Genomic DNA, 27584 nt, shown 5'->3' on the forward strand with positions numbered 1-27584 from the left:
ACTAGTGCAACCACTATGGAAATCAATATGGAGATACCTCAAAGAGCTTGGACTGGAGGTTCCATTTGACCCAGCCATCCCTCTGTTGGGTATCTTTCCAAGAGAACTGAAAGAATCATATCACAGAGAAGTATGTGCACCCATGTTTATAGCGGCACAGTTTGTAATAGCTAAATCTTGGAAACAACCTATTTGCCCATCCGTTGGAAACTGGATAAAGAAGTTGTGGTTTTTCTCTTACTCTTAAAGTAGGACATTTTTGTTTGTTGCTCTTGTTAATTAGTTATATTTCCTCACCTGTGGTTTATCTGCCTGTATCCTCTAAGTATTTTCAAGAAGTTGTGATTGTTCAGAGTTAACAGGCGCTGATAATAATCTTGGAAACAACCTATTTGCCCATCCGTTGGAAACTGGATAAAGAAGTTGTGGTTTTTCTCTTACTCTTAAAGTAGGACATTTTTGTTTGTTGCTCTTGTTAATTAGTTATATTTCCTCACCTGTGGTTTATCTGCCTGTATCCTCTAAGTATTTTCAAGAAGTTGTGATTGTTCAGAGTTAACAGGCGCTGATAATAAATGCCAAGTGGTTCTCCCTATCAGATTATGTATACTGAGAGACTTTATAACTATATGGTTTTAGGTCTTGCAAGTAAAAATGGAGAAATTCTCTTTTGCTAACGTTAATGGATAGAGAAATATTTTAAACCAAAGCTAATAACAGAGTCTTTTATATGGAGAATAAAGAAATGATATGGTAATTTGTTTGGGGAAGAGATTAAAGACATAGGCATTGTTTATTTATGCAATTTAAATAAACTTTCTTTCAGGTGGTTTTAGATTAATAGAAAAAATTTCAAAGATGTACAGAAAGTTCCGTATACCCCACATCCCACTTCACTTGTAACATCTCAATATAGTATGTTAGTTACAGTTAATGAATGAACATTAACACAGCATTAACTAAAATCCATATTTTATTTAAATTTTCCCAGTTTCTAGTTAATGTTCTTTTTCTTTTCCAAGATTCCATCCAGGATACCTTAGTTTCTTATGCTCGTATCATAGCTCAGGCTACTGTAACAAATACCATAGATTATATGGTTTAAACAATAAATTTATTCTCATTTTTCATAGTTCTGGATCAGTTCTTAGTGAGGCCTCTTTTCCTGGCTGTCTTCACACTGTGTCCTCCTGTGGCAAGGTGAAAGAGAGAGAAGCAGAGGCAGTCAGACAGACACATGCATACACTCTGGTGTCAGGGTTTGTTGTTCTTGTTTTGCAGTACTGAAGATCAAACCCACGGCTTTGCGTATTTTCGAACAACCTGAGCTATATACCCCGTCCTGGTCCTTCACTGTGTTTTGAGGCAGGTTCTTGCTAAGTTGCTCAAAGTAGCCTTCAGCTTGTGACCTTCTTGCCTCTGTCATCCCAGTAGCCGGTATTAAAGTTGTGTGCCACTGCTTGGTGTCAGTTCCAGTAAGTGCACTAATAGCATCTCGAGGGTCCAACCCTTATTCTGACCTCACCTCAACCTAATTTTCTATCAAAGGCCTCATCCAAATACCTTCATATTGGGTGTTAGTCTTCGACACAGTTTTAATTTGGGGTGGAACCACCAGTCCATAGCAGTGCCTCTTAAGGGTGAAAATTGGTTTTATTTTTTAAAGAGAAGTTACAGAATACTACCTCTGATTGTCCATGTATGAATATTAACTCTTATTTTCCTGTATATGGCTCAGAAGCAATGTACAACTAGCCACATAACATGATTTCTAAGCAGACTTTACTTTAGGTTCACAAACACATATTGTATTCTATAATTGGACAGGTCTGCTCTGGTTCCATTAAAAAATACACAGGTCGTAAATAGAAATGGAAGTACACAGAGAAGTTTCCATACCAACCTGAGTATGTGAGCTGTGAAAGACTCCTGCCATCTATAACTTAGTCAGATGCTGTTTAGGGCCTGTTTTACCCAATTGGCCAGCTGAGAATACCAGAGTAGAGCAGTAGGGAGAATCAAAGAAGCAGCTGTTTTTCTAGTTGAACACAGTGATATGGAGTAAGATTCACCACATACGTTTAAAGTAATTGGCCATCATGCTGTGATATAATCGTGAGTATGTGGATGATAACACCTACCTAAGCTGTACTTAACTAACTAGAGTTTTCTGATATATTTTCTTAATTTTTACCATTTCAGTATAAAGAGGAATGTTTTAAAATAGAGTGTTCTTTGTATTCGCTAATTTCCCCTTCCTCTTCTGCACTATTAAGTGATTTTTAGTTAAAAGTCATGGGAGTTAAATAGGCAAGAGGACTGTTTCCCATTTATATTCAAGTTTGGTACAAATTATGCAAAATGAAGACAGTCAGTGCTATGAATTGAAATCATTAGTACATCAATTATTCTGTGATAACCAGCTGAGAACAGGCTGCAGACTGCATAAATGGTCCTTCCATTTAAAGTTGGATTCTCATTAGCTTATATGAGACGTAAAATAATTTGATTCTAATTTATTTCTCTTTAAATGGACATTGTTCCCTTCTGAATTCAAGAGGAGAGCATTTTAATTTTGTAGTCATTTATTACCCACAGGTCAAATAAATAACACGTTTTATTTTTAGCAATATATGTCACTTCAGTAATTTATGTTACCATATTCCTTGATTCTGAGGCACACATCGTTTTAGGAAATTTTGGACCACACACATGATAAAAATAACATCAAAAATCAGTATGAAAAGTAAGGATTATTTAACAAATGGTACTTGAAGAATTTTAACCATTCAGGAAAAACTAAAGTCAGAGCTTTGTCTCATGGAATTCAGGCATTTAGAAAATATAATAAGCAAGATCCAAAAAAAATGTCTAAGCATATTTAAAGGGAACTTAAAGTTGTGGGATTCAGTTTTGTTTTGTTTTTTGAGACAGGCTGGTCTAATTCATGATCTGCCTGTCTTACCCTCCTGAGTAGCTGGGATTACAGGTGTGTGCCATGGTGCCTGGCTGGAAGTGTAAATTTCTAAGCATTAAAAATAATGAACATACTTTCAAAGACAAAAGGAATTACCCTTTTTTTTCAGGTCCAAATACTTTATAAATCAAAATAAAGAGCAAAAAATATTAAAAGTAAATTAGAAAAAAAATCACATCTTTATGATGAACAGTGTTAGCTGAAAAAAGAATACCACCAGGTACATTGGCAAAAGTCATCAACAGACAATTCACAGAAACAAGTCAGTCGATCCCCAATATTTGTATAACATAAAAATATTTATTAATTAAAAATGTATTAGTTAAAGGTAAAAGAAGCTAATCTATTTTGTGCTTTCAACTAATGATTTAAAAACTATCACTATTGTTGAGTGTTTGGTAAAACAGTTTTACTTAAACTTCTGATGGAACTGTACTTTGGAACAAATATTCTGCGAAGTATTTTAATGAGTAGTGTTAAGATCTGTAAAAAATGTTTATATCTTTTGATTCTGTAACTACTTTTCTAGAAATCTATTCAAATCATAAATAATCACAAATGCAAAAAAAGATTGAATTATATCTTTATTGTCATAAAGTATTGCAAAATAGGGAACCACTTAAATATTTGATATTAGGTAAATTATTATGAATTGATGTGATAGAATATTATACAGTCATTAAGTGGAAGTGTTAGAGATTATTGTAATAAAATTGAAAAATACTCTTGATAAAATAAAGGTAGAAAGGAGAATGCTAAATGTTACATAAGATCTGGTTTCAGTTATTTTCCAAAATAAATTAGACAAAACAGCTAGAGAGAAACATATCAAAATATTGATAGTGTTTAATTCAAGACTCCAGAATTGCTGATATTATTTTTTTCTTTAAACTTTTGTTTCCCCTCTAAATCCTTTATAATGAGACTATATTCTATATAGTAGAAAAAAATCAAGTTACTAAAATACAACTATACCAGAGCACATTTTCACAAATTGTAACTTGTTACCATGTCTTTTTCTCTCCTTATCCCCGTGCCTAAAACAGTGGTTGGTATACATTAGTTTCTCCATAAATGCTAGTTGAATAAAGGAACATTTTAGACTGGCTAATCTAGCCAGAGATAAAAGACAAAGTGTGAATATCTGAAGGAACCATCCAGGAACAGACGTCTAGGGTGGATATGAAGGAAAGATGATAGAGCCAAAGGCGAGGCAGGGCTGGAGGCACTCTAACAAGAAGTGGGAAAAGCGAGCACTGAGAAGACTAGAAAACACTTCTCAACAACTGGAGCAGGACAGGGGAGCAGCCCTGTGTGGGACTGAGCCCCAGGCTGGCCTTGTTCACACGGTGTACACAAGATGAGCTGTCACAGGCAGCTCCGGTCATCTCTAATGCACAGATGTTTGATGAGGCGCACTGTCTGCTCTCAAGGTAATATTGATTTAAAACACTACAGATGAACAAAAGAAAAAATGCTAGTCATAATCACTTGGAAGTTTAAGTAAGTTCATGACTCAAAGTATTTTAAAAAGAGTTTAAAATGAACAGTAAGAATGTGATGTATAAAATCTGTGCCATGGCAAATTCTTAAGTGCTTTTTAAGATATAACAAAAATATTTAAAAAATAACTAAGTCGAAGAAGCTTAAAAAGAAGTGAATAAATATTGGAGGAAGAGCGAGTTGATCATGAGAAAGGAAAAATTTAATAAACTCAAAATATGACAGAATTGAAAAATGAAGATTGTATCTTTGAAAAGACAAGTCACATAGACAGATTTAAATAAGAACATAAGAAAGAAAACTTTAAATAGTAGATTTATAAAAGGAGATATATCCAAAGGTAGGGCAGAGGTAAGATTAAATTCCAGAATAATATATATTTTAAGAGGTACTAGGTTTTTTTTTCTGTTTTAAGACTAATTTTATAATAGTTTTTATTTAGATTTTTAGGTTAATTGAAAATTAAAGAATAGTTTAAAAAAAAAAAAAACAGTAGGGCTGGGGATTTAGCTCAGTGGTGTTGCTGCCTGCCTCGCAAGTGCAAGGTCCTGAGTTCAATCCCCAGTACCAAAAAAAAAAAGAAAACCTGGTTGAGATGTCATGTTACTGCTATATCCATTAGAAATTCAATTTTATGTGAAGTTGTAAGTTTTATTTGATGAGTTTATACTCAGAACACTCCGTCATAGTGTCAGTTTGTAGAGAGTTCTGCTCTTGTAACTTGGGGGATTCCCAAGTATTAGGGACAGTATAAAAATGTTGGTGAACCAGTTAATCTTAATTAGAAGGGGTATACATTTTCTGTGTGAGAGATAGCAAGTAATTTAAACTCTGAACAGAGGGTCACATTCTCTCCTATTTCCCTTTAGCAGATTTGTGAAGTGCAATGTGCCAGTGAGTAAAAATACCTTAGGATGTGCTAATGAAAGACAGTGTGTATAGAATCTGCTATTCCAGCACATATTTTTTTAGATGTTGAAAATGCTATTGTCAAATAGTATTTTAAAAAGTGTCAGGTGTGTGTGTTTTTCAAATGAGTTTTAAATAATTAAGTACTAGGCAGGTGGCAGAAAAATGATTTTATAAAACTCAGTACTGTTTTATGTTGAATATATAAGTAGAGGCTATGAATTAAAAATGACAGTCTCTGATCCATCTTTTTACTAATAACTGGTGTAATGTTGATGGAAAGTTGCAGTTACCAATGTTTTGGCATTTTTCCATTAAAGGATTGCTTTAAAGTCATTTCAACATAGATGTCACTGTGTACTGATGGTGAAATGGGTTCCTAATAGCGAGGGAACCTTGTTTGGCCTTCCTGCCCTGATGGCCACTGTGGCCACTCTCTTCCCTTTCCTTCCCTCTTGTGTGCTGTTGAGTCAGAAGGAAGGACAGAGCAGACAGGGAAGATAGTTCACTTTGAGTGAGTGTTAAAATTCTTCAGTGCTTGTCTACCCAGCCTCTTACCTGATGAGCAGCACTGGAAAAATATTAAAAGTTCCCTCCCTAATTCATGAGTGTAACAGAAAAGGATTGCAGATTGTTATGAGGCTTAGCCACATTTCTCATTGACTTATTATTCATGATTTTCATACTTTTCCTGTTCTTACTGTCCCCGGATTCTTTGTTTTTAAAAGTTGTAACAAAAGGAAGGTTTGTCTGTTTGTTTTTGTGAAAAGGCTAAATGTGTACATTTCTTCCTCCTTGGGAAAGGCCTGGTTTCCCAAAGGCAGGAAAATTTTCTTCTTTATCTTTGCTACTATGACTATTACTTGGGTATTATTTTTCTCATTTTGGTATTTTACATGTATAACAGTGATATTGATCTCATTTTGGAGTTAACAGATCTCTAATCTGAGGATCTCTGAGTTAGGAATTAAGTGACTTTTATAACAAAAGATTTGAAGTGTATTTGCAAGAGCTGGGCGGTGACTAAAATCATAACCACAGAGAGGGTTGCAGTTAGACACAAATGTTAAAATACTCATCTTTAACATGAAGTTTAAAGATTTATGCATTGTAACAGTCATTTTAAAGATGTGCCCTAAGAAACTCTAAAAGTTCATTTAAAATTCATAAATTCCATCCAGGGTCTCTTTGAGTACACTGGGTATGACTGCTCTTCAGTGTCTTGAGCATGCTGATTATAAATGTTTAACACACGTTGTCTGTAGGGCTGACTTATTGTTTATTCAATCTGAAAGGACTCAGCAGAGCTGTTGCCTACATCTGGGTAGAGATAGACTGCTTAATTAATGAGAAGTGTTCTTTGTGTGTGCTCTGTATTATTCTGTGGTTTTTCTCAGAAGTTTTTGTTTTTAAAGGTGGATTGAGGTGAATTTTCAGAGATTTTTGTTCTAGATTTCATAGATTTTTGCATGTCAGTTTTAATTGATGTTTTTTAAGGTTTAGCTAATAGCCAGCAATAAAACAAGCATGAAATGTAGAAAGGGCTGCAAAAGTTAATGAAGGGATGTATTATTTTTAAAGAAACTTTATTGAGGAATGCAAATTAGAAATCAGAGTGAATTATTTTTTGGAAGTGTTTTATGTGTTCAAACATCATTGTATTGTTAACTTGTGTTACATGAACAATTATATAGCCCTTTTGTCATACTTTTGGTTGTTGTCAAGTTCCTCATTGCAGATTATAAATCCTAATTGTACTTTCTCAGGCACACAAACTGAGGGTGTACCCATCAGGGAGAGCACTGAATGATTTACTGCTGTACCTTAACCAGTGCCACTCCTACTTCCTTTTAGCTCTCTGCCTCATAAAGATGGGCTCTTGGCTCAGGTGCTTTCTCTTAGATCTTAGTTCCTCATCAGTAAAGGAGGAGCGATGATAGTATACATCTGCTTGGCTTGTTGGGAAGATTAGAAAGGTTACACAGAGAAGATGCTGAAATCGTGTCTGGCTGATAGAAAGGCTGTTTCCACTTCCTTGTCCCTGAGTTGTCATCTTCAGGTACAAGTGGAGTGGCTGAAAAAGCTCAAGCCAGTCAGCGTGCATTAGAGTCTTCTGAAACTATTTCAGTCATCTAATCCCCACTGAAAGTGTTTGCTAACAACTTACTGAATGAAATATTTATGGATTTTTAAAGAGCTCTTTGATAGAGATAATAAATGAGTATTTAAAAGTAGTGTTGGGCATTTTTTTAAATGCTTTTTTTAAAGATGGTGGATTGTGACTCATATTTTGCTGAATACCTATAATACCTATCAAACATTGTACAGGATTTTATATATATATAGTGTATTGTATATAAATATAAATATATGTATATGTATATATAGTGTAACAATTCTTTTGAAGGCTCTGAACCTTGAGGTTTGCATAATGATGCCTCTATTATCTTTTGTCATCTTGGCCACGATTCTTTGTTACTCTTTAAAGAGACCTATAAAACTGGATTAAAGGAAAGGACATCTGTTGAAGTACATAATTAACATTTCCAGTAGTGCCCATGTGGATTTCAGGAACTTCAGATATGATGAGATTTAGAGACTCAAGCAAAGTCATCAAGATTCTGTTTCAATCCCCTTGCTCTATTCCCCTGCCTCCTCAACTTATTTTGGTTTCTGTATTAGTTATCTGTTGCCTCATATTAGGTCATATCAAACCTGGTGGCTTAAAGCAACACACGTTTATTAGCTTAGTTTCCATAGGTCAGGAGTCTGGACATGGCTTCTCTGTTGGCTTCCGGTTCTCTAACAAAGGGGTCAGTCAGCCCTGAAGTCCCAGCTGAAGGCTTGGCTAGGGAAGGATCTGCTTCCAGTTCATTGGCTGTTGGAAGAATTCAGTTCTTTGTAGGTCATTGGACTAAGAACCTCACTGTCAGTTGTCAGCTATAATTTGCTCTTGTTTATTGCCCCTTGATCTTTCCCTAGGACAGCTCACAATATGGCAGCTTCTTTCAAAGCAGAGCCTACTGGTGAGGCAGAAATACAACTCTTAGGTAGCATAATTCTGGAAGCGGCATGCTGTATTCTGTTGGCTAGAAGCGCATCCTGGGTCCAGCTCATCCTCGGACTATAAGGATTGTCAAGGGATTACCAGCAACTATGGTGAAGTCTGTCTCCCATAGCTCCTTTCTCAGAAGGGCTCTCTCCATTTAGTGACAGAGCTAACCACCAACAGCTCCTATCTTTACAGCATCTCAAGGGTAGGAATCCTAGACAAATAGAGCCACTGTCCCCTTGGTACCACTCTGGCAAACAGCCACAGAAGTAGTTCTTGATAATAGGTAGCTTTTAGGACAGTTGAAAATAGGAGTCACTTTTTTCCTGTACAGCCTAAAAAAGTTGTGTTGCACAGATGCCACTCTAATGGGCAGTTTTCAGAATTTCATAGCTGATGGTCTGTGCTCTTGTTTAGCATTCACTATGCCTTACAGATGTACCAATAAAGCTTCTCCAGAAGCAGAATGTGGTATTGGTGGCATGTTCAGATCTCTGAGTCATATAGTAGTTGGGGCATTTCTGTTTTTCACAGTTAGGTTTTTTATTTATTCCAGATTTAACTATAAGCAGAATTTGTACTTTCTGAAATTATAGGCTAACTTTATGATCTAGTTTTCCCCCCAATCTTTGTGTTAAGTCTGGGGACTCAGGAATGATCTTAACTCTTTACTGTTGTTGTGTTTGGCCATATGAATTTTTGGTACATGTGAGCACACTAATTTAGCAGGTTTTATAAATTGGAAGAACTTATAAATCATTTCACATAAGTTCATGGATTTCTTTACATGCATTTGCAAAACTGTACTTACCCTCATTAGTATTAGACTATATTAAGACAAATTTATCAGGAAGAGAAGCATGTCACTTCTGTGGGGTAACTTGTGAGGTACAGAGTCTGCATACTCTCAAAATGTTTTTCTCATTGCCCTAATATAGCAGCTGATATCTCACCGTTGAAGTAGAATTTTGGGTTAAGATTAACAATCCTCAATACATTAGAACCACCAGAGGAATTAAAAAAACTACAAAAAAAAAATGTCAGAGTCTTATCCCATGGAAATTGTGCATAATTCCTTATAGTGGGGTCTAAATAATTTAAATAAAACCTCTTTAACACATTCTACCCCATTAGGACAGTCATGCATGTACCACCTATAATTCAGAGCCTCCCCGTAGTGAGACGTACAAATTACAGCCTTGTCCTGAACATGTTAAGGATTTTCAGGTGTGCAGCTTGTCTTAGTTTGTTGCTTAGTTTGTCTTAATTTTTATTTTTGGTCGCTGAAACAAAATACCTGACATTCACAAGTTTAGGGAGGAAAGGTTTATTTTGGCTCACACTTTGTAGAGGTTCCAGTCCAAGGCAGGGTGTCATAGCAGAGGAGAAAGTGTTTATGGCATGACAGGCAGGAGGCAGCAAGCCTTCCTTCTTCTTGCCCATTTTTTTCCATTCAGGGTACTTAAGCCTATTGGTAGGTACCACCCACATACAGGGTTGATCTTCCATCTTTGTCTTTTGTAAACCCATCATTCACACCCAGAATTACCCTAAACCAATCAGTGGGCTAATCCATACCACACACCCATGAGACATTCACTCCCAAAAGCCCCACCTATGAGCATGAGGCTTTGGAGGGACATCTAGATAACCAGAACAGCAGCCAAGGTTGGGAACCAGCCAACCATCCCATTCATTCACTTTATGGTGTGTTCAAAGAAGCCATTAACATCATTTTCACAGCTCCACAGCTGAGACTCTTCCTGCTGTTTTCAGTTGTTCTCCGGGTGTACTTCAAAAGAATTCTCATTAATGGAGATCAACCGAGTCAATCTCTTCCTGCAACCTTGTAGAGCCCAAGTACCTGGGGACAAGGAATTGTAAGCAGCACTGCTTTTGAGAATACCTCCAAGAGGCTGAGCTCATAGGAATGTCATTTGTTTGCTTCATAACAGTAGCACATGTTAAAATCAAGCTATAAACAATCTGACTTTTCTTTCATTTCATATTTATTTTCTAGAGGTGATGTGCAAATAATCATTCATGTGGTATCCAGAAATATTTTTGTCTGTAGTAATAGCAGATGGCACAGCATTTTTCATGAGCCAAGTTGAAGCTATTCTACCACAGTGCAATGTGGAAGTGATCATGGGCTCTTTCAAATGTTCTAACTCTTCATGTGCATTTCAGCTGTGGTGGGAAGTTTTTTTGGATATCAGTTCAATATGTGGTAGATTTTCTTGGAATCCTTGGAATTTGTGCATAGTGTAGTCACATGAGAAGTGCTTTGAAAAGAAATATTTTTTCAAGGCCTCATGATTAAAGGTCATTGATTCAGCAGACATTTAATGAGCATATTTGGAGCACTAAGCCAGTGGTTTTCCATTGGGATGGGTGGCTTGATCCCCTGGAGGATTTTGGAAATTCACAGGGTTGGTTTTAGTTAATAATGATTAGCGGGGGTGCTACTGGCATTTGCTGTGCAGGGCCCATGATACCTGCAGTCTTGCAGCTTGAAGTCCTGTGTGCATCCACACTCACACCCAGCCTCCTGAAAGGAAGTTCATGTAGGTGGATGATTATCTGAGCCTGAAAACCTATGTAAACACAAAGGTTTTTTGGCATGGATGTTAGCATAAAATGACTTTTCCAGGAAAATTGTAAATTAAATTGTAGATGTAAATTGAGGGAAAATTGTACTTTGCTTTATTTGGAATCAAGAGCTATTTACCCTCATAGAAAATCACATCTCCGTTGGAACCCTGCACGTGATGTTTGAGTCACAGAAAGCCTGAGTGTAAACTGCCTGTGTTTGTTATTTCCACTTTCATTTGGATTCTGTACATAGTACAAGCAAATAACTACTTCATGTTTCTCCTGGTAGTGTTGTGATGAAGCGTTTAAAATGTGTATTATTTTATAATGCTGCATTTTATTTTTCTTATTTTTATAGCAGGACAGTATGTTGAGTTCAGGTGATGTGTCTTTAAAAGTATGCATGTAAGGCATGTTGTTTATAAATGCCATTTTAAGAAAATACAGGAATATGATTCAGTATTTTAAGATATAGAGGGTTGTTGGATGTGATGGGGTTGAAAAACACAAGCCAGGGAATGGCAGATGAGTTGACTTCCAGGGAAACCCTATAGTGCCAGAGGAGTGCAAAGGATACTGAAGGAGCCAGGCAGCAACCCTTCCATGTCCTGAGGGAAGGCACTGGCTGTGGGTCAGGAGGGACGTTTTGTTAGGGCATAGCTGGGTGAAGTGGAAGGCAGAAGGAATAGTGTATACAAAGTCCTAAAGGGTAGAAGTGGGGCTTTTTCAAATGACTTGAGCTTGGGGCCCAGGTAGGACTGAGAACTGGTAGTAGAGAGAAGCCCAGGGTGGCAGACAGAAGCACATCAAGACCCTACCAATCCTTGCTTACATTCTATTCTAGAAACACTAGTGAGGTACAGAAGGGCTATTAGATTGGGATCAGGTTTGCATGTTCGATGTTGTGCTCATCACTCTGGTGAAAGGGGGCTAGAACAAGGCAAGTTTGCTTAAGCCAGGAAGTAACCAGAGCTAGCACAGTGGGAGAGCTCAGTAAAGTTGAGGTGGGCTCTGAAGGTGCCAGGCCAGGCAGCCTACCCCCAGCACCCTGTGCTACCCCTGTGCTCAATCACGTTGCTGAGCTGTTCCAAAGGTCGGGGAAGTGCAGGGCAGTGCAGAGCATGTGGGAGGATTTTTGGCAATTGGGGTCTACTCACTAACAAGTGTTGGAGTTATGGAGAAGAAAACTAGGAAGGTAGTGGTGAACCTATGGCACGCATGCTGCAGCTGGCTGTTTATTATCATTGAAAGCTCTGAAAGGTTTGCCATCACTGTTCCAAGGTGTGTGTGGTTAAAGAAATATATTCTATGGAAAGACTGTAAAGGTCACTTCAGAATTTCACTGACTTTAACCTCTGCTAAAGAGGTTCCTTTATTTTGTACACGACTTTGCTTACCTGTTCATTTAATATGGAAGCCTTTCATTTTTTTTAAAGAGATTAGAATAATAGATTCTAAAGAAACTTAATAATGTATGGATCTAGTGATTAGTATCAAAAGTGCTATGTTAAAATGGAGGAGAGTGATCTTAACAATTTAGATTTGTCCACTGCATCAGTGAGGGAAATACTGTTCTTGAGAGCCTTTCTTAATCTCCTTTCCCTTTTCATTTTATTAAAATAATGAAGTTAGCTAGGCATTGGCACACACCTGTAATCCTAGTGTAGGAGGATCCTGAGGTCATTGATGTCAATCTAGGCAACTTAGAGATTGGGCGAGACCCTATCTCAAAATATAAAAAAATGTTTTAAAGCTTGGAGATACAGCTTAGTGCAAAGGCCCTGGGTTCTCTTCCCTGTACCAGTCAATCAGTCAAATTTTAAGAAATGCATAAAATAGGAGAATATCATTCCCTCGTTACCTGTTATACTTTTTATCTATGTAAGTCTGTGCTTTTCTTCTAGTCTTAGTTTTTTTTTTTTGTGTGTGTGTGTGTGTGTGTATAAAAAGATGTAACCCTGTAATTGTATACAAATACTCTAGGAGTCAAATAAAATGAAACCAGGAGCATTAGTTTGAATAACTCTCCCTCTCAATTTTTTACCTGTACCCAGCATCCTTCTAAATACAGGATATCTCAGTTTGTCTTGTAGGCATCTCTAAGTAAACACATCAGAACTGAGCTCTCCTATTTTGTCCTGCACTCTGCTGTTTTCTTTTCCCAGTCTTCTACTTCTTGGTGAATGGGTCCATCATCCATTTAGTTGCAGAAGCCAAAAGCCTAAATTTTTCCCTTTCCCTCACTCCCTTGCTGAATCCATCTCGAGTCCTTTTATCTCTGTTTCCAAAGTATAACCAAATCTACCCACATTTTTCCACCATCCTTCCCTGCTGTGGTCCTACCAAGATCCTTCCTAGTGGCCTTGATGTTCCCATAGTCCACTGCCACCACCTCTTCCAACCTGTCAACCTGTTTTCCTAGGACCGTGTTAGCTTCCTTACTGTCTTTTGCTTAAACTGCCTGTTCTAACCTCTGTATTCTGTTTTCCTATTAGGCAGAATAGATCATTTAAACGTTCTCCTGTTTAAAATCCTCCCATTGCCTCCCATTATAATTAAAAAAACAATTCAAATGCCTTGCCATGTGGCACATAAGGCTTTTATGATCTCTCTCTTGCCTGTCTTTCCAGATTCATCTCTCTTCCCTATGCTCTTTGCTCACTATGCGCCACCTAGCTATGAACCATCTTAATGTTTTTAGAACACCACATTTTCCCTGCCTCAAGCTGTTCCATAAGTGCTTGTTCTGGCCTGAAGCTCCTGTATATCGTATGATGTCACTTTGGTACCCTGGGGAGTCACTGCACACCACTCTAGGGAAAGTAGACCTGGTTTCCTAGCTTTACCACAATGTGTGGTTATATAGTAGTCAGTCAGTAAATATTTGAAAGAATGAATACTACTACTTGAATCAGCTCAGAGAATTATCTTGTTTCAGGCATAAGGGCATGGAGTTGAGAGTCAAGGTGTTTCTGTGCATTATCTGTTATCTTCTCCCTTTGAAAGACCTGTGTTTTTATGCAGATCCAGTTTTCTGAGCTTTAAGTACGTATTGGTGGTCAGCTCTCAGCCTTCTATCTGCAGTTGGTACCATACTAATAAACCAAAATATCACCAATACTAAAAGGGTATACTGCCAGCATAGCTGCCTTTTGGGCACATGCAATTGGAAGGAGGCTACTTCTGAGGCCAAAAGTGGTAGGAAGGAGAGATTGGAGAAAGACCTGGTAAAGAGAGAAAGCCTATAGGTCAAATTTCTTCAAATTGCCATTGCCAAAGACACATACTGGTGTAGTAGTTGAAGAAGGCATCAAAGACAGAAAGCAGGAGTTTAAGAACAGTTTATCTTGGGCAAAAGCAGTCCTGTCAAGATCTACCCTAGTGGCATTAATATGCAAAAACCTAAAAAATTTTCACTACCTCTTGTTGCTGCACTGCTAATCTGGGATCATTTGCTAAACTTCCCAAACCCCAGAGCTTCTCATCAGCTCAGTCCCCACCTGGTGGTATCAGCTTTTACAGAAAGAAATTATGGAAAGTATAATAGGCTGCTTCTAGCTGACTGCCTCTTACCTTACCTTGTTCCTTTATCTTGTCCAACACTGTTCTGTCTGTCAGGTTACAGCCTTAATGAGGTCATTTGTTCTGCATACAGTGTGAGATTATGTCGTACAGTAATACATTTTCTGCTTTGGAGCCATGCTTGAACAGCCTCCTCTGCTGTGGAAAGAATTCGCCATTTAACAGAGAAGGACCTTTATGGCTTGTCACAGCTTTCAATCATAGCTGTAGTTTTTGACTCTTTAACAGTGGCACAAACATTTTGCATAACCATTTAGTACAAATACACATCTTAAAAGGATGGATGCCTAGAAAAAAAAAGAATCCTGACTGTCGGTGTTAATATCTGCAAATAGTTAACATAACTGAAACTCATAATATTTTACTTTTAGTTTTACACCAAAATTATCTTTCAACCATCATTTTCCTTTATAAATAATGTATAGCAATATTGTTTTGGCTTCATCTTTATTTTTTATTTTAAAAACTTTTTTGGAAGCATGCGCGTGCGCGCGCGCGCACACACACACACACACACACACACACACACACACACACACACACACACACATCTTCTGCATGTCTAGAGGTCCACAGAACAAAAACGAATGGCTGAGTTTTCAAAGTTGTGTGAACATGTGAGACCTCACATTGCAAAGCATAGCAAATTGCAAGCAGGCTCATTAAAACAAATCTAAAAGAGAATGATTGTAGTACAATAAAAGTGTGTCCAAAATAAAGAAAATCTTAAAAAGTTAAAAGACAGATTGCCTCAAAATTTAGCAGGGTCGGGGGTCAGGTGTTCTAATCCCAGGGTAGGGGAGCCACCCTTCCAGTGTAGTCTCTCGCCATCTGTGTGTCCTATTAGAGGCGAAGGGAGGTGATTTGTCACAGGGTTACCACCTGCCTCAGAAAAGTTGCTATTCTTTGCGGTATGTTTCCTTTCCATTGGAAGAATGACTCCCTTTTGTGTGTGCGTGTGTACTTCTCACATGTGATATTCCCACATTTGATTGAATAAGATCACAGTCTCTGCTTATTTTTATTTTAAAAACAAACACCCTTGTAGAGCTTAAATTAGACAATGAGAACAGATAATTTTTTTTTTTTTTGAGGTGGAACCTTTATAGAAAAGGCTGAATGTTGGAGGATGATTCAGTGGGTTCTCAGGGCAACCAGCCTCCCTCCCCTGGTCATTTACAATTCTATTAGGGCAATTATAGATTATAACTCAAACATCTGAAAACCCATTTGGAGAGATAAAAAAATCCATTTTAACTGTATTTCACTGTAAATTGTAAATGAGATGCAAGATTATCTAATAGGTTAGGGTTTAAAATTGAAATTTTCTGTATTATCTACATATAACCATGAAGGTGAGTTTAGAAAATTTTGAAAATACTGATTTTTTAAAATTCTTTTTTGTTAAATTGAAGTTATGATTTAAAAAAATGATGCTGGCCACTTTGTGTCTCTAAATGTCCCTTTCCCCATTTTTAGAATTAGGCAGAGGGTTATTGTGAAGAGAGAAGATAAGTACATTCTGTTGAGGAGGGCACTGAAGAAAACAGTTCTTTCTGTTCTTCCCAGAAGATGGGAAACCAAGTGTCCAACCCACCCTTTTACTAGGTTATACATCGTGTTGGGTAGATATATTTCATGGAAATAATATATAGCTCTGTGGAGGTGTGATTGTGTATGTGATGAGTGTGTGTGCACACGTGTGTGTGTGCACATTTAACTTGCAGTGTTGGGGGTTTTTCTGGCCGTGGTGTCCTTTGATTGGCAGCTGGGAGCAGGAGCAGCTCTGTTCTCTCTGCCGAAGGTTCTGACCAGACTTTTCTCTCAAATGTCCCTCCCTCATGGACTGTCCCTTTCCTGGGAGCCAGTGAATTTTGCACAGATCTAAGCTCATGAAAATGCCTTGTCCCCATGTTGCTTGTGGTGCTGCAGGGCCTGTTTCCCTTGTAAGTCGCTGCTGCAGTAGGTGAAGTGTTTTGGTTCTGATTCTGAATTTCATCTGCAGGTTACTGAATGTCAGATTCTCAACTCCGTGACTACCATATCTCAGCAAGCACTCCAAGCTGAAGCTCTAAGTGTTTTAATGTACCTCTTGATATGCTTGATGAAATAACCCTGGCATACTGGAATCATTCATTCAGCACGTTTGAGTGTCATGTGCCAGACGCTCCTGGGTGTTTGGAGTACACATACGAAAACTACCAGAATCACTGTCCAGGAGTTTACAGCAGAGCCTTAATTCTCACCTGCTCCTCTTCTGGACAGGGGGTCATTCCCCACTAGCTTTAAAAATGTATTCATTTGCTTCACTTGTGTGTGTATGTCTGCTTGAGCTTGCTTAATGTCATAAGATACAAGACTGCCCTAGGAGAGTTTGTGTATGTGATAGGCAGACGGATAGACAGGCAAACATAAAACCTCCTGCTTCCCAGCATGCTGGATAGGAGAGGTACAAGCAGAGGCTCTGAGGAAAGAGAGTAAAAGGAAAGAGGGACTCTGCCCGAGGCATGCTTTTTATGACAGAGGTGCTGTTAAAGGCAGTCTGGAGGTCACCTCTGTATGCTTGAGGTATGTGGAAATGCAGCGGTGATGAGGCCAGAGGGAAGAGGTGGGTGAGGCCAGGCACTGGAAGTCTGAGAGTACGTGATAGGTTTTCTGTGAGCAAGCCAGTAGACTTCAGAGTGCGGCGTGACATGGTTATCTCTGACTCAGGATACCTGAAGACTGGAGGCACTGGTGGCAGGAAATCAGCAGAGTGGTTTTCTTTCATTTATTCTTTTAGTTTTCAACATGTATTTATGCAGGGCTTGCCTTGTAGGCAGTGCTAGGATTTTCCAAATAATTCAGGCAGGAACCTACAAGGGCTAGAAATGTAGCTGTGGTGAACAAGAATGGAAAGGCTGGGATGGATGTGAGAAGCATTAGACCAGGGATGGGATCAGGCAACTGATATGGGATTGAGGCCTAAGAAAAAGCCAGTTTAAGGCAAACAAGGCAATGTGTCTGTGAATGTGGATGCTATCAGGTGCCTGGCAGTTGAGGTAGGTACTTGGACAACTTGCTCTGTAGGACCCATTTTTGTGGTACAATTCAGGAGTTGTCATGAGAATCCCTAGTAACTTGTTAAACTTGGGCTGGGATATTGTTTAGCCATTGAATTCCATAGTACACCTCTCCTTCAACAAGCAAGCTGGAAGTACCACAGGTCCTTTGGAGGGTTGCCACTTTGTTAGAAATGTAAGTTTAAAAATAAATTACATGAGTGACTGCCAATCTTAGATGCTAGTTCAAGAAGAATGGAACCTATTCAGTGCCCTAACTCAGTTTTCAAATTTCAAGTTCCTTTTTTGCTGAGTGACCAGAAGATACATATGAACACAAGTTGGGGTACATGTAGGCATCTCAGTCTTTTGCTCAGTGTTGATTGCTTTCTGCTTTACTAGTCAGTGGTATACAAAAATGCAGCAGCCTGTGCTGCTGTGGTACAGATACAACAATTCTCTCAATAGTTGGATAATTACAGATTTAATTCTGAACTGAGAAAGCTGATTTCATTGATATTTTGTCATAAGAGCTGTAAATAATGTAATAGCTTATCTTGAAAAAAATGCTTTTTTTGCTCTGGAGGAGCCAGCCCATTTCTCTTGGTCAAGGAAATATGCTGCATTTTAACCATGTGGTGGTTGTTATTCATTGTCCTCTCCCCTCCTCTTCTCTTCTCTTCTCTTCTCCTCTCTTCTCTTCTCTTCTCTTCTCTTCTCTCTCTTTCTTTCGTAGGAAATGTTGTTTTTTGGACTAAGTTAAATGCTGCTCAGCATAAAAGATGTGATGTGGAACAAAACCTGTAGACTGTGACTAATTGACATGCACTGGGCTGATGAGAAGACAGAATGTCTCTAATCAGCAGAACAAACGCTCACGAAGGGTCTCCTTCCCTCCTAGGACCTCCTTTGCAGGGCATCTGGCTGGGATCCTCGTTGGACTAATGTACACTCATGGGCCTCTGAAGAAAATCATGGAAACATGTGCAGGTATACAACAAAATGCCTTTGGCATGACAAGTTAGAAATTCACCTTAATTTTTATGTGAACAGAAGCAACTCCAATATCTTGTGGTTCATCTTAGGACTCTCCCAATATGCTCATTTGCCTTTTTGAACAAGGACATAAAACAGCTAGTACAATCCCTCACATAGCTCCTTCAGAGAAAACCCAAATTTCAGATCTGAGGCTTTCTTAAGGAATACGTTTTGGGATGTATTCTTACCTTTGGCCCTAAAGCTACTCACAGGAAACTGCGGTTTCCTCAAAACTTCAGAGAACTGCAGCGGGTTTAAAATAATACATTTTCTAAAATATTACATGAATTAATATATTTGTAAGTCAAAGTTTAAAAAGAAAACCAAATCAAGACTGAAATACAAGGCCAGCATTTTATAGAATCCAGAATGACCACCAGGTCCTTGGCAGGCAAGACAAGTGAGGTGTTACAGAAAACATGGTGAATGTTTACATTTTAATTTATTACAGTAAAAGGCACATTGCCATAATCCTCCTCAAAATACTCCCACACTCTTTGAACACACGTATTGTTTTTGCCACTTTCTGGAGGAATTCTGGTTGACCTCTTTTGTGAGCACCCTTAGTTGTGCTGTCATGGCTGCCTTGATGTCCCGAATTTATTCAGATATTGACCTTTCGTGGTCATTTTTACTTTGGGGAAGAGCCAGAAGTTGTATGGTGCCAAATCTGGTGGATAAGGACATACCATAATGATTTAACGAGTCTATCTTTGTATTGAATGGCAAGGAGCAGAGAGTTGCAGAACTACTTGAGAAAGTGGCAAGAACAGTGGAATCAGTATGTTTGAGTGAGGGGGAATGTTTTGGGGAGATTAATGTTAGTGTATGTTATTGTAATAAATTTTATTTAAAATTAAACGCTATATTTTGATCACCCCTTGTATATTCATGCAGACATTCATATTATCACTTGAAGGTTGGCTTCTACTTTTTTGTTTTTTGTCTTTTCCTGTAAATTGATGCTCAGTGAAAATAGTTTATTGAGAAATAAGTGTATTTTTTAAACCTCGTAATTTAAAATGTTCTACCAGTCTTGACTTGTAAGGAAACTGTTTCACAAACATTTGTTTTATATACCATGTGAGTTCCAATATTTCATCTTTTATTCATGGAAAATCTTGAGACTATTTTACCTTTTCTTGAACCATAAATAATTTGTTTTCACAGTTTGTGCTGATGACTGGTATACTTGAAAACCATATAATATTCATGATATTAGAAAGCTTTGTCAGCACTGTTTGTCGCCTTTATTAGTAGGTTGTGTTCACTTCGGGATGATTTTTAACAGGCTATACTACACTGAAGTAGACTCCCATTGTCCATCGCTTTGTTTTCTTGTGTGCATGCTAAGGAAGCAGCAAGAGCTTCATTTATTGAAATTGTTGCATTTTATTGTGTTGTCAATACGGTCTAATTATGGAAATCTAGTAAGGAGTACTGATCACAGAAGAAATTTTCTCTCGTGTTCATCGTTTTTGTTTCATTTTCTTATGTGTCTGGAGATCAAGTGGTTATTAAAGGTTTCTGCAAATGTAGTACAAAATTTAGTTTCCTTTCTAAAAAGGATTTCCCCCACAATTGTCACATCTAAAATTATAGTTGTGAGGGGGTGAAGGGAGGGCAGGTATAAGGGGTAGGATTTCCCCCACAATTGTCACATCTAAAATTATAGTTGTGAGGGGGTGAAGGGAGGGCAGAGGTAAGGGGAAAAAATGAGAATCAAGACTTATCATGTAGAGGTACAAGATCCCAACAATGAATGTAACTGTACTGTATCCCTAAAATGTACCAATAAACTCAATTAAAGCTGGAAAAAAAATAAATAAAATTATAGTTATCTTCCTTAAAATCTCACCTGTTTTTTTGTGGAGACATTTTTAATATATCATTCTCCAAGTAAAACAGGAAATTAAATATGAAAAATTGAACTGGTCATTCAGTGCCATCTGCAGATAGCCTCCAGGCTCTGCCTGCTTTCTAGTAAAGCCAGAGAAAAGATCTGGAGTGAGCTGAGAATTGAAGTGGCACAAGAACCTCCTGGAAAATGTCCGGGCATGTGGAAGCTGTGTTTGATGTCTCCTGAAAGATGAGGGCGGTGTTGAGGTTGTGCCCAGGCCTCTCCCTCTCTCCATTCAGCTATGCTGAGGGAGAAAGTCCCTGAGGAAGGTCAGGAAATAGCACTCCTCCTGTTGGGAGAAGGTGGCTCTTTGGCCAGAGCATCTCTGCTTGCACCGTGGTGTCAAAACCCAAGCTCAGTACCTTTTGGGGCAAAGACTGTCTCATGTCAACAGGAACCTTTAAGAAACTATGGTGAGTATAAATTAGGGTTTCATCACACTCACCGACCGCGTCCTGTTCCCTGTAGAGCTGGTCCTCAAACAACAGGGAGTTTAACAGTTGTTTAGAAATCATTTGAAGTGACCCTGGGCCTTGTCGTAAAGTACCTCGTATTTGTTGGAAAGAATATCAGATAAAGACTTATATTCCTACCATTGAGATGTTTCTGTATTTCATGTTTAGGCCTATTTTCTTCTAATGGTGGATACCCAGGACAGCAGTACTACTTTAATAGTTCAGGTAAGCACTTTATTTCACTTAATACATTTTAATTTATCTAAAAATATTATAGTATTTTCCAAGATAGAGCTGTTTTAACATAACCCTAATTTATATTGTGGTAGAGTAGTTCACACATTATTTGTCACTTTTAACTTTCCTGGAAACTAGATGGGGAGGAGTATTCCAGGAAGAAAATTTGGGTGGATTGTAGGGGAAGCCAGTGTAGAAGGTGGTGACTCTGGCATGAAAAAGTTTAAACGGTTGGTGTGAAGTCTTGCTATGTTGTAGGATTCATACTATACTCAGATCTCTTGGTTCTCAGCCTCAGGTGGTACTGTTGGCAGTGTGTTAGAAGCTAGCTTCAGGTACACACTTCTCCACAATCTAACTCATCTACATGTTCAGGAAGACTCATGCTTACTGTAGCTAAGATGCTAATAGGCCTTCCTCTAATAAATACTGTATGGCTTAGAGAGAATGGATTTTCTACATGTCTGTTTAAATATGTAGAAAGGACTTCCTGTTACCAGCATAACACTTGTTTTAGGATAAGGCCATTACATTCCATCCTGGTGCAGTGTGTTAACTTTCTGTTATTGTAATGAAATACCTAAGGCAGGCTAATTCTATAAAGGAAAGAGGTTTATTTAGCTGACACTTTTGAAGGTAAAATAGCATTGCTCTAGCATTAGCTCTGTTCTGGTGATGAGCTTCTTTTTGGCCACATCGTGAGGCAGCACATGATTAGAGACAGCATGTATGATTATGTGTAGTGGATCTCTGTCCTTCTAAAGCCACTAGGATTCAATCAGGTGGCCTCCAGTCTAATGACCTTATCAAAAACTGATCCCTTTCCAAAGGCTGCACCTCTAAACACCATGATCAGATTAAAAGCCCTCTTAATTCCATTAACATATGACTTGGGTTTAAATTCCTTCATGAGTTCAGAGGGATGAACCATATTCAAGACATGCAGACATCTGTACTGTAATATCTTGAATCAGTATCATCAGACATATTCTATGGAACCACTGGATATCTTACTGCAACAGATCAACTGTGTCTCCAAATTCAAATGTTGAAATACCTCTAACATGATGGTATTTGGTGGTGGGACCTTTGGTAAGAAATCAGTCATGAGAGTAGAGCTCTCACAAATGGGATTAGTGCTCCTATAAAAGGGACCCCATGGAGCTAGATAGTCTCCTTGCTGTTCTGTGATTATACAAGATGTTGACAGCCTGTATCTCAGAAGAAGGCCCTCCCAGAATGATCATGTTGATCCCAGAACTGTGAGACATAAGTAACCATTGCTTAAGCCACCCCGTCTATGATTATTTGTTAGAGCAAACCAAATGGGCTGCTGTGACATATATGCATTGTATTCATGTCATTGGAGAATTGCTGTAGCTTAGATTTGGGATCAGAAGACTTTTCTATAGAGTCTCCAAGGGCTTCACTGGCTGTATGGTTCTGTCAGAACCAGTAAACCTGTCCCTGTAGCATGAAAGCAGCCATAAACAATTGATAGACAAATAAGCATTAAAATAGGAAGTGGGTTGGATGTGGACCATGAATTGTAGCTTTTCGACCATTTGCTTAAGTAATATCCAAGCAAAGAATTGCTTTATTTCCCGTGATGGTTAAACTTGATTGTCAACCTGATTAGATTCAGAAGCACACATGAATTTAGTGAAGCACACTTTTGGGTGCGAGTGTGAGAGTTTCCAGAGGCAATTGGCATGTGAAACAGCAAGCTGAGGGGAGAGACCCACCCTGAATGCATGCTGCACCACCAATAGGATGGGGACCCAAATGGAACAAAAGTGGGAGGATGAGGAAGCACATTACCATGCCCACCATGAGGTGAGCGGCTTTCTTCTGCCTTGCCTTCCTCAGTGATAGTTCTGCTTGTTACCAGCTGACCATAGACTGAATCCTGAAACTCTGAGCCAAAATAAACATTTCCTCCTGTTAGTTGTTTTTCTCAGGAATTTTGTTACAATGGTGAAAAGTAGACCAACGTGTTTTCCTGGTGAGAATGTTCTTAGCCATGGACAGGTTAACCCAGTAGCATATTGTGAGTGGTCGTGTTGTACAGCATAGTGGATTGGACATTGTAGGAGATAAAAAGACCAACAGTCCCAATCTAAGAGAGTTTAATATTGGGGGAATGGAGATGTAGGTGCTACCAAACTTTTGAAAAGATGAAATAACAGAAACTAATAAGGCTAATTAGGGAGTAGAAATAGAATATTAATCCATGTGTGATGGTAAGAATAATGGGATGATAGCCATTAATGTTAGTATTTGTTGAGATCTTGCCACATTTCCTAGTTGTCCTGACTCTCCCTTTCAACTTCCTCACACAGGGAGCTGGCTGTGCTGTGCTCTAGAGCTCCCTTTCCTTGCACAGCCAGAACCAATAAAGTGAGCCTGAAAAGTGAAAATAAGCCTAAAAAGTGCCTTCAGGCTCATTTCCTTTATTTCCTTTTTCTCAAGACTCAAAATCTTGTATTACTTGTTATACAGTGTCTGAAAATATTTTCAGATATTTCCTTCAGTCTTTTACTTGATCTTGGCTGAAGGGCTAACTCAGAGCCAGTTGTTCCTTCCTGGCAGAAGCAGAAATCTAACCCAGCAAGATTAACACAGAAGGTCAGTGCTCAGCCGGCGAGGGACAAGTGGGGTTGCTTTACTGGCGGCCGTCCAGAGGAAGTGGAGTGCTGGAATGTGATGGATGACAAGAGGTTAAGGAAAGCAGAGGGAGGAAAGGGCTTTTGGTGAGCAGAAGCAGACTCTGGAAAGCCTGTTTGAGATTATTCAGAATGTGCTGGATAGACATTAAAGAATTAAATCAGTGGCTTGATAAGTGTTGGAGTACAGTCACATTGCATTTTCTGTGTAGTTCTCAGGCCTCAGACCCTGATCAGTCCTGGCTGTGTAGTCTGTGTATCGCCTGAGGGGCTTTTATAACTTACCCATGACTTGAATTTCTCCCAGACCAATGAAATCAGAATGAGTGTAGAATCAGGGATTGGGACTGTTTAAGAAAAGCTCCTCAGGTGGCTCTGTTTGGATTAGAAACCCTATCTCTGCCCTAAAATGAAGCTTCAGTCCTCAGGCTTTCACCTCTGCTGATTTGGATGCTTTAAAAATCCCATAAACTTGGTCTGGATGAAGAGGAATAATTATTGGTTGGTGCTGACTCCCTTATTTCTACTTGTGGACTCACCTGAAGAGAGAAGGCATGATAAGGGGTTAAGGGTGAAGCCGGTAACTGGTCATTTGGAAGAGCACTTTTGGTTGCAGGTTGTAACTTAAATAAAGTTCATACCGATTTCAATATGAAAGAAGCTTTACTGGTCCGCGTGACCAGGAAGAGCTGAGTTGGTTCTGAGAACCATTATGGTTCTGTTTCCTGTTGTGGTTTCTCTCTGTTAACTTTATGCTCTCCCTGAGGCCAGGGACAAAGCAGGGCACACGAACAACTTGAAGTTGCTAGAGGGATAAGGGCTTTTCTTCTGGTTCTGTTTTTCTACATCCTCAAAACAAACAGCTGTTCTTCTGGGTGGAAAAAAAAATAGCAAGAACATTTTTGTGCACAGACATGGTTTATGGTTGTGGATTACCTAGTCCTAACTTTCATAGCTAGGGGTCAAGTAATTTGGCTAAATTCACCTAGGTAGTTAGTGGTAAAACTAAGACAAAGGTGCCTGTCACTAGTTCATAGCTCCTGATTTTTCTGTTGTACAGGGATACGAAATGGGCACTCTGCCAATTTAGCCTTATAAAGTAGGGCAGTTCCATTTACTCTCTTTTTCCTTTTATCTTTTTTCCTTTTTTTTTACACTCCATTTGTTAAGAAAAGAGAGAGAAACCTGCCTCTTTCTTCTTTCATACAGAAGCATAGGCCCAGCGGACACACACGCCAGAAAACTCCAGGCGAAAGAAAACGCCAGCCTCTTTTACTTTTCTTTCTGCTCCTCTGTAAGATTACCATATTTATATTTCTTCCTCTTAAGTGATTGGATTTCTTCAAAGGCAGAGCTACAGAAGGCCAGGTGGCCTTGCTAATGGTCATCTAGGGAACTTTTCTGAAAGCATATGTATCTCTTACAAGTAATGATTCATTCTTAACATGGCGATCCTTTTAGCTGGGAAAGTCTTTATAGGTCAAAGAACCTCATGAATGTTTAAAAAGCTGTTACCAATTTTTCTAATCTTGGTGGTGTTTCTTGATCTCCTTTGCCATGAAATCCTGGTATGTGTATAAGGAACAGATGGAATAGTTAATAGAATAATGATAAACAGAGTTTCTTTTCCTACCCAAGTATGTAGCTAAAATAGTTTCCCTGTACAGTATAGCTAAAAAAGAACTTTAAATGAGCATTCATCACAGGATATAATTTAAACTTATTTATCTTCAGTGTTTGTTAGGTTTTCCAAGGAATGTTTATTATAAAGATTGAAAAATATCTGATTGGGCCAGCAGCACAGCTGTAGAAAATTTTTGGTCCTAGGAGACCTGTTCTCATCATAATAGCTATTGATGGGATTTTTGGTCCTGTTGATGATTTATGATTGATGATATACAACCTTTAATCACACTAGTGTTTTTGACTTAAGGCACCAAAAGTTCTCATTCTTTCTCCCCACATTTTGTCTGACAAGTACCAAATTAGGTTTTATAATATTCAGATGTTTCGAGTCGTTATCTTTATTTCATTAAAGCACTGCTAGGGTATTTTCAAATAAGAAATAACATGAAGAAAAATCTTTTTTCAGTATCAAGAAAATATTATCTAAAAATCACTGCAGATAGATATATCTGGCATCTGTATGCATGGTTATCCACAGTCTTTGGATTATTTGAATTTTGAATTAGCTGAGTGTTTTGGAAGGTGGGTAGGTAGACGCACTGCTTAGATTTCCCATAACAGAATGACTTTCCACAGGGGTTTGAAAGTGATAATGAGCCTTGTGGGAAATTACCAAATATGCTTGTTGTGTTGCAATAAAATAATTGGCATTCTTAGGGAATTGGGCAGTCTCTTTATTCAAGGATTTCTGAAGCACCCCATGGTATTCAGTGGCTTATCCATAAATATTCTATTAGTGTTTTGGAGTCATTGTCCCTTTCTTTTGTTCCTGGTGAAGTAGGATTAATTTTGGTTTGACTGACTGCTCTCCTATGAAAGTCTTGCTTTTTGGTTAGGAGAATAGGAAGCAAGATTCGTACTTCCACTCCAGTCTTCTTTGCTTGTTAGGGTGTGAAATGTGCTGGGGGAGGGTGTCCCTAATGCTTCAGCAGGAGCTGAATTTTTCTGGTGGTTCCATTGGGTACAGACTGATCTGAGGAGGAATGTCCATTTTGAAAATTGTATCCAGTTCCAGGTTTGATCATAAACCATTGTGAGGATTTGAAAAGTGTATTTATCTCCTTTTCAAAATACCAGTAGTGTTAATATTCTGACGGGAGACGTGAAGAGAGAGTATGTAAATTAGGCTGTTGGAAGTATCTAGTGAGTACTCAGTAATTTTTACTGAATTCAGCACAAGACCCAGAAACCTAAGTAACTGTATTTAAGATTTCTTTACATTACCATTTCTTTTGTTTTTGTTTTTTTAAACTTCAAAGATATTCAGTAAAATAGAACCAAGCTTGAAGAGTAAAAATGCGCAAAGTAGCTAAATAGATATTACTCCACAGAAGATGTATAAATGGCCAATCAGCACATAGAACAGTGCTCATCATTAGTCATCAAAACCACACTAAGAAACCACTTCACACCCATCAGGACCCAGCAATTCCCCTCCTAGGTCAATGTTCAATAAATGAAAATATATCTACATAAAATCTTGTCCTCAAATGTTGGTACCAGAATTATTCATAATATTCAAGGGGGTAAAAAATCCCAGTATTCATCAGCTGATGTGTAGATTTAAAAATGTAGTCTAGTTGGGCATGATGGCACACACCTATAGTCCCAACACTCGGGAAGCTGAGGCAGGAGGATCACCATGCATTCAAGGCCAGCCTGAACTGCTCAGTGAGAACCTTTTGCCAAAAAAAAAAGGTGGTCTATCCATACAATGGAATATTAATATTATTTGGCCATAAAAAGGAATGAAATACTGGTGTACATTACAGCATTGATAAACCTAGAAAACATCATAAGTGAAATGAGCCGGACACAAAACACCGTTACAGTGGTACCTCAGTTCACAAAAATTCTTTCCATGATTTTGGTCACAAACTGAATTGAACGAGACCTCCATAAAGGTCTCCATAAAGACAACATTGAATCTAAATGTTGGATTT

General features: G+C 38.4%; 1 protein-coding gene across 14 annotated transcripts in view; it reads left to right on the top strand.

Moving 5' to 3' along the window:
* Positions 1 to 27584, top strand: part of Rhbdd1 (rhomboid domain containing 1) — a 169504-nt gene that overhangs the window by 37700 nt on the left and 104220 nt on the right. For all 14 annotated transcript variants that reach the window (XR_004517543.1, XR_004517544.1, XR_004517548.1 and 11 more), the window contains 2 exons: positions 18561 to 18649; positions 21221 to 21277. Coding sequence is in view for 3 of the 14 variants with exons in the window: in XM_010611763.3 (XP_010610065.1) it covers positions 18561 to 18649; positions 21221 to 21277 (146 nt within the window). In the remaining 11 variants the exon portion in view is untranslated. The remainder of the gene's footprint in view (positions 1 to 18560; positions 18650 to 21220; positions 21278 to 27584) is intronic.

This window comes from Fukomys damarensis, unplaced genomic scaffold (genome assembly GCF_012274545.1).
Source record: "Fukomys damarensis isolate Sample0158 unplaced genomic scaffold, DMR_v1.0_HiC HiC_scaffold_16, whole genome shotgun sequence".
NCBI lineage: Eukaryota > Metazoa > Chordata > Mammalia > Rodentia > Bathyergidae > Fukomys > Fukomys damarensis.